The sequence below is a fragment of the Megascapheus bottae genome, chromosome 13 (genome assembly GCF_031878675.1).
Source record: "Megascapheus bottae isolate mThoBot1 chromosome 13, mThoBot2.hap1, whole genome shotgun sequence".
In the NCBI taxonomy this organism is placed as follows: Eukaryota; Metazoa; Chordata; class Mammalia; order Rodentia; family Geomyidae; genus Megascapheus; species Megascapheus bottae.
Window position 1 is genome coordinate 24,391,607 of NC_143521.1, and position 18,600 is coordinate 24,410,206.

Genomic DNA, 18,600 nt, shown 5'->3' on the forward strand with positions numbered 1-18,600 from the left:
TTGAAATATTTTCTTTGTTTGTTGTGTGATAGTATGGCTTGCACTTACTAGGCAGTTATTCTACCATTAAACCACATCTTCTCCTACCTTTTTTGTGGAAGTTATTATGAGATGAGGTTTTGCTTTCCTACATAGACATTTTTTTCCTTTTTCTTTTTTGTTGTGGTCATCCCTCAAAACCTTAGATTTTTTGCACAGAGATAGCATTCTAACACTTGACTTACAGCTTCATTTCCAGTTTGTTGTTGTTGTTTGTGTATTTATTTATTTATTCTTATATTTTGGGTTTAGAGATAAGAATCTCACAGACTTTCCTGTCCTGGCTCAATTCATACTGCAATTTTCAGGTTTTAGCTCCTTGAGTGCTTGGATTACAAGCATGAGCTACCAGGGTCTACTTGAACTTCCCATATAATTCTTCCTGTTGTGGCCCGGATGACAATTGTATGTCACCACAGTTATACCTGAGCAAAGGCCTTGTGCTTTTTTTTTTTTTTTTTTTTTTTTTTTTACCAGTCCTGGGCTTGAGCTCAGGTCCTGAGCACTGTCCTTGGACTTTCTCAAGGCTAGAGCTCTACCACTTGAGCCTCAGCACCACTTCTGGCTTTTTTCTATGTATGTGGTGCCGAGGAATCAAACCCGGGTCTTCATGCATGCTAAGCAAGCACTTTAACCACTAGGCCAAACTCCCAGCCCGTCTTGTGCTTTCTTAAGGCTAGAATTCTACCACCTGAGGCACAACCCCACTTCCTGCTTTTTGATGTAGGTGCTACCGAGGAATTGACCCAGGTCTTCATCCAGTTTAAAGCCAGATCCTCCCGACCTTAGCCTCCCAGAACTGGGTTGACAGGCTCACCACTATATCCAGCCACTGGGACAAGCCTTGTATATATACTTGGACTGGGGAAGCCTTGTCCTCCCAATTCCAATCTCCCTTGACCTTCTAGTGTCCAAGTTATATTTATGAATTTTAATGTTTCTCAAACATTTTAAAATAATACTCTTCCTTGCCTTATATGATACATTTCCTTAATTTTTTAATTTTTATTAGAATATTAGTAAATATTGTTTCTTGAAAATTTATTTCTACATATAGCTTTTCCAATGTGTATGCTTTAAAATAGCTTATTTAAGGCTATATGAAGAAAGTCACTTGATGAACTATAAATATGTTAACTCATGGTTGTTTTCCATACATTTATTTGTTTATTTTAATTTCATAGATTGGATCATGGATTAGTTTTACAGTAATGACTCAAACACTGCCTGGTAAGTTTTATTGACACTATAATCTTTATTGACGTTATAAATTCACATCCAGTATTAAAATACTGAAATAATGTTCACCATATATTTCTATATAACTACTGCTTAAACTCAAAAGGAAGTATGTGATGTTCCAATGAGCCTAGAGGGTGGGCCAGGGAGAATTGAGAAAGCAATCATTAATAACAGGCACTTTAATACACAATAGAAGGTTAAACTGCATATGCTCTCTGTATGTTCAGAGATATGTTACATTCAGTATTTGCTCATAATTTGATGACAAATCTTAATCATCATGTGACATATTGTGTATAACATGAAAATGCGTGTGTGAATACATGAAGGACTGTTATTCTAAGCACTCTTTATTTGAAGCCATTTTGTGATATTGTGATATAAAAATGTAGAATTTTGTGGGAAATTTCTTATTCCTGCTTTGTACTTATTCAAATTATATCGTGATGCTTAATGAATAAGAAGAAATTGATAAGAAATGATACAATATGTTAGAAATATTTATAGCTTTTATATTGTTCTATTTTGATATATTGCATCATTCATATAAATTTAGAAGGGTCATTATTTGTTTTTTTCCCCTCTAGTTGGGATTTTTACACTTCTGATGAGTATCCAGATGTCTCTGTGGGCACAGAAAAAGCATAAGATTTATTTGAAGAAATTCAACTCATATGTGCACAGGAAATCAGCAATAATTCCATTTTTATTATAAGTAAAATAAGAGGTTTTTCACAACATATCTAGAAACACAAGATATGACTTCCCCCAATGATACAGTCAAGAGTCGCTATTATACTCTGGCAGTTCATGAATAACAATATTTTTACTGAAAAAAATTATGCAGTGGTATGATGTATCCAAATTTAATACAGTTAACAAAGTAATGAGAAGTAAACTTGCAATTAAAAATCAATGAAAAATAATGTGGGGACTATCTCAAGCTCTGGAAATTTGAACAAATTTTCATAACTCATTAGTAATTCACATCACAATTTCTTAAAATAATTTTAAAAATTGAATACTGAAGTAAATATTTTTGGCAGTTATGACCTTTAGTATCTTGATAATCAGTGTCTTTAATAATTGAATGCATTGGAGTATTGCATTTTTTGTGTTATTATTTAATTTCATGTGAATTTTGGACATATTAAAAGTGAGTGTTTTAATAAATACTCCTGTATCTTATTTATTCAAAAACTACATTGGTCACAATTCTAAAATTATAAGAATTTGTATCCTATTTTGAGATTGTTAAGTCATTTTTAATGTGAAATATTTTGAAATGTGTGTTTGGAAATTATTTGTTTATACTAATAAAATTATGCATACCACTATGAAACATGTATAAATTATACATATGTACTCATGTAAAGTATGCATATATATTGAAATATATATGTTTAAATCACAATAGATTGTACTGAAAAATTCTGCAGTTTTGTATCAGAATAGAATATTTTAAACATTTAGTTTTTCCAAACCAGCCGATTTTTTTGAGTGTTTGTGTGGCCACATACATATGCATTATAGAGATGGTTACTCTTATAAACTTGAGGAAAAATTAAAGGGTACACTTCTAAGTTTATCTACTTTTAAATTAGCACTTTTTAGATTTGTTAATTTCTAGATCATTTCCAATTTTCAGATTAAGTACAAGGGTTCTGAGACTTGTGAAATATGGATTGAAGCCAACCTGGTTAGGATAGTGAGAATCTCAAAACAAATTTACTTTGTATTTTTTCACTTTTTGCTATTATATTTATTGTACATATTCCTCATTTTGATCTTTATAATATCTTTCCAAAATATGTTATTGTTATTGTGGATGTGATATATAGAAGGGTTACAGTTACATCAGTAAGGTAAAAAGTACAAATACTTTGAACCATGTTTCCCCTTCCCTTTCACTCTCCCATTTTCTTCTCCTTTCCTGGACCACCTTCACATACTATCTAGTGAGTACAACTGTTGTATTTATTCAAACAACAAAACAAAACAAAAACTTGAAATATGGCTGTTGCTCAAGGAACTAGCCTTGGGCTATAAAGCTCAGGGACAGAGCTTCAAGATTGCTGGCATACGCAAAAACATACAAGCACAAGGACACACACATACACATATAATCTCATCTCTTTTGCTCTCCCTTGGTTATCTCATATTGTTACAGTATCTCACTTTGTTATCTAATATATTGGATATATTTGTATCATTTATTTTAACTTGGATAGGGAAGGGGGGAAAACCAAGATGGGTGGGTGAGGGGCAGTGTAATGGGGACCAAGACATGTGAAAGGGTATCAATTTACTTGATTTAAGGCACCTTCTATCTGGCAAATATCATGTAATCCTTTTATTAATTACAATAAAAATATTTTAAAAAATGAATAAACACACAAATGAAAAAAAACATGTTTCCTAACTGTATATTTAAAAATATAGAATTCCACTTCCTAATTTTTATTCCCTAGAATCAGCTCAATATGTAGGCTATCTGTATGATATTCAATGGTGTTAAAAGAACTCAATGTATTAAACCACATAAAACTAATACTGTTATCAATTTGATCACCAATAGAGTATATGTACTTTCTCTTTTTCAATTGAATCCTGCTTGCTACTAAACCAGTCATACATTGTTGTATGACTAGGAAATCTTTGTTGTGAGGGATAAAAGAATGGGATGGAATGTTCTTAGAAAAGACACTAAAGAAGATAGGTCTGATGAACATAATATTTATATATAAATATTTTAAAAAGAAGGTATAATTTGATAGAAATCATATATACATTTAAAGCTTTTATAATATAAATTTACTTACAGATATCTGGTTTCTCTACATGAGAATATATATATATATTCAGAAATTTGCATACATACATACATGTGCTTCATTTAATTTTAATATGTTTTATCATTGCAAAGCTGTTTCCTGACAATGCTGTCTTGTATTTACTTATTTATAATTTTATTGTCTTCAAATTCCAGACTTTATCAATAGAAGTTAAAATGGAGCAGTGTTTCCTTATGGATTCCCCCATCTTAGCATATTTTTTCTGCTAAAAGACTGAATTAGAAACAAGGATGAAACTATTCATCAACATGTAAGACCCTTATATAGCTTTTGTATTTAGTTATAAAATTATCACAAGCCACTCTGTTGTTTCTCCTCACCACCAGGAAAGTGTAACAGAACACTTCATATTTACATGAAGCAAATCTGTAAAATAATCTCATTTCTTTTAATTTATCTATTCTGTAAGTAGCTCCTCAGGTAAATTTCAGAATTCTGAAATTTCCATTGCAGAAGTACCATTTAATACAGCATAGATAGAGTGCCTTGTTTATATCTACATCACCATGGATTTGGTGCCAAAGAGAAGGGTAATTGCTGGGGATAATTCAGAAAACTATGAATTTCCCTATGAACCTAAAGCCTAAAATAATTTGCTTACACAGCTCAGCTGTCTGTTTAGGAGGCAGAGACCTGAGTATCATCGTTCAAAACTGGCATGGAACAACAATTATTGAGGCTTTATCTCACAAACAGGCTGGACATAGTGATCTATACCTGTAATTTTAAGTTAATCACAAGGCAAGGCTAATCTAAGCATTATCCAAAGCCAGATCCTAGCAATATCACAGTACCTTGCCTCAATAAACAAGAATGGGTGCATGGCCATTCTTCCTAGCACAGGTACTGAATTCAAACACTAGTAGGACAAAAATGAATAAAAAAGAAGGGAAAAAGAGAAAAGAAAGAAAGAAAAAGGAAGGAAGGAAGGAAGGAAGGAAGGAAGGAAGGAAGGAAGGAAGGAAGAAGAAAGAAAGATGAAGAGAGAGAGAGAGGAAGAAAGGGAAGAAGGAAGGAAGGGAGGGAGGGAGGAAGAAGGCAAGAAAATATAAAGAAAAAAAACTGTTTACTAATATAGGCCTATTGCAAACACAACCTGTAAACAGTCTCAATTAAGAACGGAAAAATAAAATACAAAAATCCTCCATCAATTTCTACCAATCATGTAAAGTAATGATTCTCATAACTCTTAACAAAGTACAGCTACAATCCTTAACACATTCTAAGTTATGAAGCAGACATTTAGTATTTGAGATAATAAAATCTATGCGATTTGGTAAATTAATAAAAATTGTCTAATACTAAATGTCAGCTACATACATTCTAGAGAGCAACATAATTCTTCATTAAATGTAATTATTATTCTAAAAATGGGTTTCAGAATAATTTTTTGAATACTAACTTGTACCCAGAAAACAATCTGCAAAGCAATGGTGTTTTAAAATACTATGTCTTCAACTTCATGCACTTATACAGCACTGTTGGCCTGAAGAAAAAAATTTAACAAGTCAACTTTCCCGTTGGCCACATCATTACAGGGTCCTGATGCTCACTGCCTATTCACAACTGCACCCTTTCTCAAAGTGTAATTCGTATGGGTTGTTTCTCTTTTAATTGTCTAGGGTATTTTGAATGTTATCAAGATTTTCTTTGTGAAAGAAAATTATTTCCTGACATACACTGAGATCTATTCATATATATTCACTCCCATACATACACAGTTAAAATAAAACATGCAATAGCGGGTCACGGTGACTCACGCCTGTAAACCTAGCTACTCAGGAGGCTGAGATTTGAGGATCAAGTTTCAAAGCCAGCCCTGGCACAAAAGGACCTGAGATTTTTATTTTTATTTTTTTAATTGTAATTAATAGATTACATTATACTCGCCAGATAGAAGGTGCATTTCTTCACAAACATTGATATGCCTTCTCATGTTTTTGTCCCCATTTCCCTCCCCTCACTGCCTCCCCGCATCTTGTTTTACCCCCTTCACTACCCTATTTCAAATAAACAAATAATGTACCAGATCACAAGGTAAGATACTGTAACAATATGAGATAACAAAGGAGCAACAAAAGAGATGAGTAGCAACATAGTACATTAAGAACAACAATCACACATTAAAAGGCTTTCTTTGTTTCTATATCCTGGTGGTCCTTTCTTTAGCCTCATTCTATATGGCCATTTGTATCTAGGTTTTGCCCTATTTTAAACCTCTGCTAGTAGATTCCAAGGTTTATATTAATTATGATAAATGAGGGAAAGCATTGAACCTATGTTCCTTTGGAGCACCTGAGACTCTAACCTGCAATTAACATGCAGAAAATGGAAAGTGGGGCTTGCCTCAAGGACAGGACTGTAGCCTTGAGCTGAAGAGCACACTAACAATGACCAGGACTAGTTCAAGCCCCATGACAAAAAAATAAATAAAAGAATAAATATAAAATAGAACATATAAATCTAAAACCTCATTTTCACATGTATGTGTTGTCATATCTGTGTGTAAAAGTTCTCTCTCCAAAATTAATCTAAGGGAAATCATACAATTTCTGAATATTTAGCTTTCTCTCACTAATTAAAACAGATTTTTTTGTGTGTATGTGTGTGCCAGTCCTGGGCCTTAAGCTCAAGGCCTGAGCACTGTACCTGGGCTTTCTCAAGGCTCGAGCTCTACCACTTAAATCACAGCACTACTTCTGCCTTTTTTCTATGTATGTGGTACCAAGGAATCAAACCCGGATCTTCGTGAATGCTGGGCAAGTACTCAACCCATAGGCCCCTAAAACAGACTTTTAAGATTTGATACAAGTTCAATTTTAAGTAACTGAAATTCAGATCATGTTCACTTTTAGTAGTTGATGTCAATTATAAAATTTGTTCACATGGAATAAAAATTACCTGAGAAACAATGATGATGATGGTTATTTTTATTAATAACAAGCACTTTAATAAACAAAATAAAAATGAAATGCTATTTATTAATCAAAATAAAATGTATTTTGTTTTTATTAAACAGAAAGAGAAAGAAAATCATGCGGATATTTCTAAACATTAGAAGTGATTAGACCAAATGCTGCTCAATAATTACAATTAAAGGCATATTTTGCATAATTATAATGATTTAAAAGCATTTACTTTAAAGGCTGCTTCGAATTCAGTTTTCACACAGGTGCATACAAAAGCCTATTATTATTGCTCTGCCTTTAGTGGAAGCTTCATTGTAAAAATGAACCTAAAAAAAAATTTCCTGCTAAAACAGGAGTTTTGTTTCAAACTGTAATACTGTTGGAGTGCTTGAAATTTCTGAGAATAAAATAAAACTAAGAAATATTTATAAAATTATTGCATAATTTTGTAGAGAATGAGAAAATGTATTTTTATGTCTAGTTAAGGAATGAAATCTTCATGTCTAGTGCTAGGAAATTATTTACATTATATATATATTTATATAAGAGATATTCATGACAATCACAAAATATTTCATTGTTTTACACAATCTTTCTCAGGGTTTCTCTAAGGAACTCTTCAAACTCATTTTTACTCCATTAATGTTTTACTTTCTATTCATATTCCAAACTTCACAGAATCTCCAATTAGAAGGAATTTTTGTGCTGTAATTATCCATAGTATATATAATACCCATCAGAATTGTGAGCAAGGAAATAAGTTTAAATAAATTTAAGTTGATTTAAGCGATACAAAGTTTATTTTGATACCACAGTGGATTTAAGAAGAAATAAGAACATTTAGAAGCAAAATAACATATTTCTAAATAATCTGGAAGAAAACAAAGATGGAATTTGAACATGATTGAAAATACCATTAATGAATATTGAGTTATGGATATACCAGCTCAAAATACGCTGACATTCTGTATCCATTATTTGCATCATAATTCACTTGAGGAAATGGTAATTGATCCCGTCTTTTCCTGTGTTATAAGCTGTAAGGTTTCTTTGGGGAAGAACTACCTCCTACATCATGTTGGGAGAAAAGGTTTAATCACCAGAGATTGAGAATTGGAATTTTAATCCATCTGAGTAAATAAACTCATTAAAGAGATCTTCATCTTCTTCCTGTTGCCCTGCTCTATAAATTCACCAGGGACAAACTATAGCAGAGGCACACCTGATCTGTTATTCCTACACCAATGTGTCATAATTAGCCATTTCTTCAAATTTCATTTTCTTGCAGAGATCCACATGGAGATGTAAAGTTAATGAGAGTGGTGTGATTTTGCTTATTTTAATTAGTTTCCTAGCTCCAGTGAAAAAGCCTACATATGAACCAGAAACTACCAATTTCTGTCTGTTACCAATGAAGCTGTTGTTGGAATGAATTGTATAACAAGTACATAGAATGACCTTGATTCTGGCCTTAGGAAAACAGAGAAGAAGAGCTAATTATTCACAAAGTTAGCTGAAGAAAGGCCACCCACCATAATCTCAGAAGTGTTATAACACACACACACACACACACACACACACACACACACACACACAAACACGCCCGTACAATGAAAACACAGGAAAGACTTGGCAAGGCTGCTCCTTCTTGGATTTCATCAATCAAAGCTGCTAAAAGTTAGAAATCAGAAAGATTTGAAGTCCAGGGAGCACAAAACAAAGACCCTATGTGAAATACGGGTAAAGACATGTCTCAAGTGGTAGACTTCCTGTTTAGAAGATAAATGTGAAACAATTAGTTTAAACTCTACACAAACAAAGATAGATATAAATTAAGTCAATTATTCTGGTGAGACATTTTTTTAAATATCAAAATTAATGAGACAGCACACAAGTGACTGTTATGAGGACTTTAAAAATCAGTGGGTGATATGTGAACAATAATTTTATAAATGACTCAGAAAAAGTTTTGTTTTTCCTTTTGGAAGAATTTATTGAAACTGTCAGTATTTATTGCTTGATATTCCCCCACACCCAAACAAGTTTCACTGTGCATTAAATTTTTTTTCAATGGTTCAGATTATTTTAGTTATTCCCGCTGCCCTTCTTATTCCTAATATCTAGCTGTGTTTCTATTCAGTTAAATTTCTAAAGAAATGAAAAATCTTGCCCATGATATACTTTTGTAATTTAAGAAGATTTTAGAAAATTATTAGGAATCAAATCATTATAAAATCAATTGGTTTTCTGCATTTCTGTAATCATCATACTATGTAGTTAAAATATTGCTATAAGCTGGCTTATACTTATAACCATAGTTACTCAGAGACAGAGATCTGAGGATCACTATTCAAAGTCAGACCAGGTAGATGAGACTCCTTCCTTGCTCAGAGACACATACTTTACGGCATTTTCTTATCATCTTCATGTCTAAACAATTTTTGAATAAGGTAGTAATGGATGTTTGGAAGCATCTTTCTTTTACTACTACATCTGAATGGAAGACTTTATAGCCACTGAAAGGCAGAAATCTATATAAAATATACATTTCTCATGAGATTTGAGAATAAATATGATTGTACGCAGAGAAAGTGACTGATGAAAGTACTTCACTGCTGCATACCTTTTATTTAAAATTTGTCCTTTGAGAACACATGAATAATCACCTAATAATAAAAGCCATCACTGAAGTAAACAACACATGTATAGTATTAAATTATTAAGTATATTTTTGCACATAATTATATAATATATAATATTATGATGAAAATTTTCTTCCATTAACTTGAATTTTTTTTGTACAATTAAAATACTTAAACTATAAGAAAGCAGCAACATTAAAAATAGGTAGAATTGTGAGTGTGAGATTTCCAGGGAGAAGAGTCCATGAGACTCATATTTCTAACTATTCACTGAAAAATTGGAGGTAGAGATGTGTTGCAAAGTGATAGAGTGCAGGCTTGAGCAGGAAAACTGTGGAGTTCCTAGACCCTGAGTTTTAAACCTAATTACAGTTCTAGAGAAAGTTTCTTCTTCAGTGCTAAAAAGGATGTTTAACTGTTTTCCTTGTTTCCTTTCCTTTATCCGGACTTCAAACCTTGTAAGGGTACTTAGGATTACTGTTTGAATTGATGATTTTTCTCTAAAAGGAAATGCTGTTTTCTGTTATTAATATCTACTTGTGTCTATTATAGTTACTCAAGTTATCAGGTAGATTTTTGAAACATATTGTAAATTTTATTCTACATAATATATATTCACTACTAAAGTTTTCCAATACTCATGATTATAGTTCCATTATTCAAATATCAATGGATACTACAGCCATTATCATTAAGTACAAAGTGATTTTCTAATTTCAGCTTTAGTGAGAGTGTTCAACATGATGTTTTGGCATGTATTCTTCACTGTGTTAGCATAAGGATTTTAGTTTTATAATGTTAGGTTTCATTTAGATTTCAAATCTATATATCTAGCTTGGATTAAAAAAATTCAAACAGAATTTGATGAAATTTTTAAAATTGTTTTGTGAATAAGAAAATAATTATGACTGTTTTCTGTGCCAATTCTCTGTTTGTTCCACCAGATTTTAATATTGTGCTGTGTAAATTTGCTACATGCTCTTCTGCTTCTATTGAGTGTTGAAATTACAGATTCATTTATCATAGCTCTTGTTCACTTGTATTTTGTATATCCTGATGCTTGTCTATGCAATATTTAGAAAATATCTTGGAGATTTAAACTATTTGTTGCATTTCTTATTTGTGTACAATATGGTTTGTTTATGCCTTCTCTCTATATATATACAGGGCTACATTGGATTTCTTCCTTGCATGCTTTCCATGTAATGTTTATTTATTTATCTAAGCATATGAGACTATTTTAATGTGTGTCCCTTTTATGTGTGTGAAAAACACAGATTTTTATTTCTCCATAAAAATAAGATTCCCAAAATTTCATTTGCCTCCTTCATAATTTTTCCCCTGATAGAAAAATAAACACTTAAGGTGATGCATAATTTACCATAATGATTTCTCACAGTTTTACATTCATACATAAAAATAAAGTTGAACATGTACAAATTATATAAATATGATAAATATTAACCTATTATATATGTGTATACTTTGTACTACAAAAATTCAATGACAAGTAAATTATGTTTACGCAAACCAACCACCACCTTATGCAATGTTAAGTATTAATTATTTTAATTTAGATACATATACTTATTCATAGAAGAATGAAACAGAATCATTAATGATATAATTATCTCATTTTTATTTTGCAAGTCCAACAAATAAGTGCATTTTATTTTTGGAGCTTTATGCATACTGATCACATTCAGTGTGATTGTGAGCTGAAGAAACAGTATGAGGAGGAGAGGAAGGTCAGATGGAGCAGCAAATGAGGTGTCATTTGTAAGTTTTGTCAATGCAGAAAATGTCATGGGACATTATTCACCTAATCAGGGATAACATGAATGTCCTCATTCTGTCAGAAAATATCTACAAAAATGACCTCTCCTTTATCAGAAATACTAGGATACAACAGCTTGGCCATTATTTATATAGAGATAAGGAGTTTTTTTTTCCTCTCCTTCTTGCTCAGAGATACATCTTTTATAGCATTTTCTTATCAACTTCATGTCTGAACATTTTTTAAATAATGTATTAATGGATTGTTGGAGGCATCTATTTTAGCGTAGTCTTTTTACTAGTACATCTGAATGAAAGACTTTATAGCAATTGAAAGGCAGAAACCTGTAAAAATGTACATTTCTCATGAGCTTTGAGTATAAATATGAATGTATATAGAGAGACTGCCTGATAAAAGTACTCCACTGCTGCATACAATTTATTTAAAATTTGTCCTTTGAGAACACATGAACAATCATCTAATAGTAAAAGCTATTACTGAAGTAAACAACACATTTATAGTATTAAATTTATAAGTATAAACTGCTTTTTCATTGAATTATATATCACCCTATAAAGTAATTTTTCCTAGGTAAAGTTGAAAATATTATTTTATACCATTAAAATATTTAAACCGTAAGAAAGCAGCAACCTCAAAACTAGGTAGAATTGGGAGTGTGAGATTTCCATATCGAATATTATAATTTTTCTTTTTGCACAATCTAAAATATTATATTTAAAATTCTCAACTACAGGCACCAGTGGCTCATACCTGTAATCCTACTTAGCTGGCTGCAATCTAAAGGATCATAGTTTGAAGCCAACATAGACAGAAAACTTAAGACTAGTTCAAAGTAGTATGCAATAGATCAAGTACAGGTGTGGCTCAAATGGTAGAACACCAATCTATCTATCATGATGCCGTGTATACTGCCATAATACTGCGAAAATAGTAATAAAAAATACAAGGGGGATGCAAAGAAATGGTGGGACAAAGGGTGAGTAAATGCAGCAGTGATACTCATTACACAATATGCTGAAAATGAACTGTACAAGTTTTGGGTGGGGATGGGATGGAAAAACTGGGCGAGATCTAGGAAAGAAGTGTCATTGTTCACAAAGAAATGCACTCTTTACCTGACTTAGGAAACATTTCCAGCCAATAGGCATCATACCTGGGTGCTGGGGTGGGGAGGAGGTTGGAGCGTTAAAAGCATTAACTTTTAACAGCTTACAACACGGATACTACCAACCCCAGTACCCATATTACTCACAGAACATTACTATTCTTCAGGATTTAAAGTCTTGATTCTCACTAGTTCGTGGATCTCTCCACAGGCAGAGAGCAGGGACTGCGTGTAGTACCTCACAGAGCTTGTCTTTTTGATGGTACTGAGTTTTTGAATTCAAGGTTTCCTGCTTCGGTGCTTGTTAGACAAGTGCTCTGCTATTTGAGCCATCCCCCTTTAACCTATATATTTTTTTTAACTTTTGCTTTAGTTATTTTTCAGTTATTGTATCATTTGGCCTGGTTTTGGACTTGGACTGCTAGTTGCTTACCTCTGCTTTTCACCAAACGCAGGATTATACTCCCCCGGGCTTGTTTGTTGAAATGAAATCTTTATAACTGGGTATTTTCATAAATCCTGCCAGGAAGGAGTTACAAAATTTAAAATGTCCTTTTTGTTCAAAGCCTCAATGATCACAAGGAGCTTTTTGTTGTTGTTGTTTAAGGGACACTTTGTATTGTGAAGTGATCATCACTGTGTTCTCCAAAAACGTTAACACAGAGAGAAATGAGGGAAAGAACTACACAGAACAAGTCACACCAACCATCCCCACAGTTACACTGCGCTCAAGGACAAGGTCAATAGCCCTTGTGGATGGCAGCGAGTGAGGCAAAGAATGAAGCTGCTTGTTGCCAGTCTCCCATGGGTGGAGAGGATCTCCTTTCACTTCTCTTTCTATTTTGATGGGTGGGGAGTACTTCATGGAGGGAGGTAGATTTGGAGTAAACAAAGAAGTTCCGAGAAATCTATTCAAAGCGTGAAGCTTCTCCTGTAGTACATCTTTCCAAGAAAAATGCAAGGTAAATATTCTGTAGACAGAATACTCAAAAATTGCCTCACAGGTTCCTCAGAAACCTAACATGCCCCTTCATACCACCTTTTGGCATCTACCCAGAATATCAAGGGCCAGGATCCCATAAGGACTCTTGAACTTCCACATTCATTGCTTGCATTATTCAGTTTCCCAGATGCCCTACAATCAAGGAGTGGACCCCAAACCACGCTAGCTATACGTAATGGAATCTTATATAGCCATTAGAAAGAATATTTTTATGGAATTTGCAGGAAAATGAATGAACCTGGAATAAATCATGTTAAGTAAGATAAGCCAAGCACATAGAGACAGAAGGCACAATGCTTTCCTCGTACACAGAAAATAGACCAAAATACACTGGGTCACGGTAAATTATAGAGAACTCCACTCTCAAATACAGTGAGACCAAAAGAGGATACTCTTACGAGGGGAACACAAAGGCACAATGCCCATGTGCCTCTGATCATATAAAATAATATTTATCTAAATAAACTCTAGTAAAGTGAAACAAAAGGATTGTTCTTTATCGGTTTCATTTTCTGTTTGTTTGTTTTATTTGTTTGTCTTTGGGAGAGTTGGAGGAATAGGTAAATGGAGTGACAAAAACTAAACAAATGCAACAGTAATACTTACTGGACACTATGTTGAAAATATAATATACAACTTGTGTGTAGGGACAGGAGAGGAAAACTGGGAAAGGACAAGGGAAGAGCTGACATTACTCAAAAAGAAACATACTGTTTTACTTGACTTAGGCAACTGTAACCTCAACACAATTTCTGTAAACTACAATAAAGGGAAAATGTTTTACAACTTTAAATGAAAACAGAGAGCTTTTATAAACAGAAGGTATCAACCAACTGGGAAAATATATTTACCAATAATACATCAAAAATGCTTAATATCCAGTATCTACAGGGAACTCAAGAAATTAATCCTCCCCAAATCCAACAAACCAATCATTAAATGGGCAAAGGAACTAAAGAGAGACTTAGCAAAAGAAGAGGTTAAAATGGCAGAAAAGTATGTGAGAAAATGGTCATCATCCATGGTCATAAAGGAAATGCAAATAAAAAACAACTCTAAGATACCACCTTACCCCAATTAGAATGGCCAAGATTCTGAACTCAGACAATGACAGATGCTGGCGGGGTTGTGGAGAAAAAAGAACCCTACTGTACTGCTGGTGGGAATGTAAACAAGTTCAGCCAATCTGGAAAGCAGTGTGGGGATTTCTTAAAGTACTGAAAATAGACCTTGCCTAAGATCCCACGATATCACTTCTGGGCATTTATCCTGAACATTATAACCCAGGATATGATAAGGATACCTGCTAAGCTATGTTCATCTCTGCACTATTCACCCAGATGCCCTACTACAGATGAATAGATACAAAAAATGTTATATATATATATATATATATATATATATACATACATATAATGGAATTCTACATAACCAACAGACAAGATGAAATAATGGCATTCATGGGAAGTGGATGAATCTAGAGCAAATCATGTTGAGTGAGATAATTCAAGACCAAAGGAACAAAAGTTACATGGTCTCCTTGATATGTCAAAAAAACCCCACGCAATACACTAAAATAAAGTGGTAGATTGTTTGCCTATCAAGTGGGAATACGTATTTCAAGTCCCATTTTATAAGAATAAAAAATGGAACTCCTATCATTTTTACATCATGGAAGCATTGTCAATAATATTGATAACATATCTTATAAATCAATAATACCTGAATTTTGAAGAGGGACAACCAAGCCTTGTTAACTTGTTTGGTTTTATCAAGTAGACATACTCCAGAAAAAAAAAACTGTAAAATATATAAGTGGGGTTACTGTATTGTTTTCCTTTTTCATTTCCTTCTCTCTATCTTTAATGTGAAGTATAATCCTGTCAAATTGTTTCAGAAAATGATGTTTAGATTTCAATTTTCACAAAGCATTTTCCAAATAAAAGAGAAGATGGAAAATAGTAATGTCTCTTTCTAAGAAAAAAGCTTCCTGAAATATATTTGTAATCAGCATTATGTCAAGGATTTATTTGCTGCAAAATAACAAAGCTTTATAGAAAAGTGAATATTTGAGAACTGACAAGTTTGCATATTTAGTTTTCATGCATCATATTTTATTCAAATATATGTTACTGGATTGGTAGCTTAATAGTTATGTCTACTTAAAAAGTAGGATTTAAACAAAAGTAAGTGATGCTTCTTAATGGAACTTTATGATCTTATTTCAGTAATGACTTTTACAAACATAAATCCCATCTGCTTTTCCAATTCATATTCTGTGTTTCATTAGACTACCTGCTAGTAAAACCTTCAACACAATTTCAAATTTTAAATTGATCCTTAATATGAGGGCCTCTGAATGTTTAAATTATCCAAGTTTTAAATACCATGGCATTTCTGTTGAAGCATCAGTGTCATCCAAACATATGTATTGCCACTGTAAAAGTTTGCTGTACTACATAATGATTAATTTTAATAATCCTCCTCAAGAGCATAGAGGGTCTTAGGTTTCCTATTTGTCAGACTTTGCTGATGGGCACAGACATGAAAGGTCATTTTGAGACAAACAAAACTATTACTCTGATCATCCATTTCTATTAAGTCTAAGATTATTTTCTTTTTTTCATATATTTTTATTGCAACTAATAGAAGGGTTACATGATATTTGCCAGATAGATGGTGCATTAATTCCCATACACTGATACCCTTTCACATGTCTTGGCCCCATTTCCCTCCCCCCACCCCCACCCCTCATCTTATTTTCCCCCCTTCCCTATCCAATTTCAAATAACTAAATACACATATATCCAATATGTCAGGTAACAAATTGAGATACTGTAACAATATGAGATAACCAAGGGACAGCAAAAGAGATGAGAGATAACATAGTACCTAAAGAACAACAATTATTCATTATATGCCTTATGTTTCTATGTCCTAGAGAGCCTTTCATTTAGCATCCTACAATATGGCCTTTTGTATCATGGTTTTGCTCTATTGCAAATCTCTGCTAGGAGAGCCCAAGATGTCTACTGATTATGACAAATGAGGGAAACTATTGAGCCTAAGATCCTTTGAGTCTGGCTTACTTCACTTAATATGATCTTTTCTAAGTCTTTCCATTTCCTAACAAATGGGGCAATGTCATTCTTTCTGACAGCAGCATAGAATTCTATTGTGTATAAATACCACATCTTGTTGATCCACTCATCAACTGAGGGACATCTAGGTTGGTTCCATATCTTTGCTATGCTAAATACTGCTGCAATGAACATTGTTGTGCTGGTGGATTTAGTATGTCTTTGTTTCTGGATTACAAGAAGGAATAGAAGATACACTAGACCTCCTTGGTCTAGTTGAAACTTTCTTAATAAGGACCAAGAATCACAACAAATCAGAGAAAGGCTGGATAAGTGGGACTACATTAAACTGCAGAGCTTTTGTATGGCAAAGGACATAGCTAGTAAACTAATTAGGAAGCCTACAGAGTGGGAGAAGATCTTCACCAACCATACAATGGACAAAGGCCTCATATCTAAAATATATCAACAACTCAAAAAATTGAATCAATCCAAAACTAATCTCCAAAGTAACAACCATCCCATTAAAAGGTGGGCCAAAGACTTAAAGAGAGTCTTCTCTGAAGAAGAAACAAAAATGGCCTATAAACACATGAAGAAATGCTCAACATCTCTGGTCATAAAAGAAACGCAAATCAAAACAACTCTAAGATTCCACCTCACTCCAGTTAGAATGGCCAGAATTAAGAAAACTAATAACAACAGATGCTGGAGGGGATGTGGCCAGGAGGTATCACTACTACACTGTTGATGGGAGTGCAAACTCGTTCAACCACTATGGAAAGCAGTATGACAATTCCTCAAAAGACTAAACATAGAGCTCCCCTATGACCCAGCAATTCCACTACTTGGCATTTATCCAATCATCCAGAAACAAAGACCATTTTCTAAGGGCATATTAGCATGTGATAATATTGAAATCTTGTTGCTACTAGTTTGTATACTATTAGCCACTATGTAATTGTTAGATTTGTTATTATTTGAAAATTTTACATGTTGGCTACCTCTTTGTTACTTACCTTTGCCAATATTTACTATGGTGAAATTGAAGGTGTGTCCACTGGCAAAGGGCAAAAATGTATAAGGAACATACAAAGAAGCAGCTCAAACTAAAAGGGAATGCTTTGAGGAATTTGGACAAGAAACTAACCATAGCAGTTAAGGATGTATTGTTCAAGAGGATTCTTAAGGACTCAGAGGAGAGGGCAAACATGAGAGTTCTAGAGACTCATGACTCAAGAAAGCCTATAAACAAAAGTAAGAAGCTTGGATTTTAATTCAGTAGTTTGAGGCAGGATGTAAAATAACACAGTATCAATGTAAATATCATAATCATTTTATTATATTGGTGGAAAAAGGGAAACATAGAGCTATTTGACATGGCAGGTACATATCCAGAGGAATGAGATGCAGTGCCTTTGAAAATGTGACACAATGATATAAGATAAGTCAGTCATAGAGACACATACTTATATAAAGAAATGGGAGTGTGATAATTTGGGGACAGGCAATATAATGATGATTAATTATAAACCATAAAATACAAATACTTCTGAATTTAAACCATGAAATACAAATACAAAATACTTCTGAATTCAGAGGTAAAATAATACATCCCATCTGCATTTTTATTTTAAGCAAGTCTTCAGTAATCTGGAAAACTAAGAAGGGTAGCTAGGTACCCAAAATGAGATAAAAGGTGCTCAAACATAGGAATGTGAATTTGAAATCATCCACTGAAGTGACCATTTCTGAAGTGGGTAAAAAGCAACTATAAACACTGGACTTTGGAGGAGACTTGGAATTTTACATGATGAACAGAATATTTACCAAAGTAAATAACCATAATCATTGGTTTAATGCTGCTGTTTGTTTTAAATGCAAGAAATTGCTAAGAGTCAAAGAAATGTCTTTCAGAGGGATTTGT

General features: G+C 33.2%; 1 protein-coding gene across 1 annotated transcript in view; it reads left to right on the forward strand.

Moving 5' to 3' along the window:
• The window catches only part of Tecrl (trans-2,3-enoyl-CoA reductase like), an 85,849-nt gene extending 83,853 nt beyond the window's left edge, over positions 1-1,996 (forward strand). The window contains exons 11-12 of the mRNA XM_090344060.1: positions 1,224-1,269; positions 1,869-1,996. Of these exons, the coding sequence (XP_090200186.1) occupies positions 1,224-1,269; positions 1,869-1,996 (174 nt within the window). The remainder of the gene's footprint in view (positions 1-1,223; positions 1,270-1,868) is intronic.
• Positions 1,997-18,600: the final 16,604 nt, after the last annotated feature.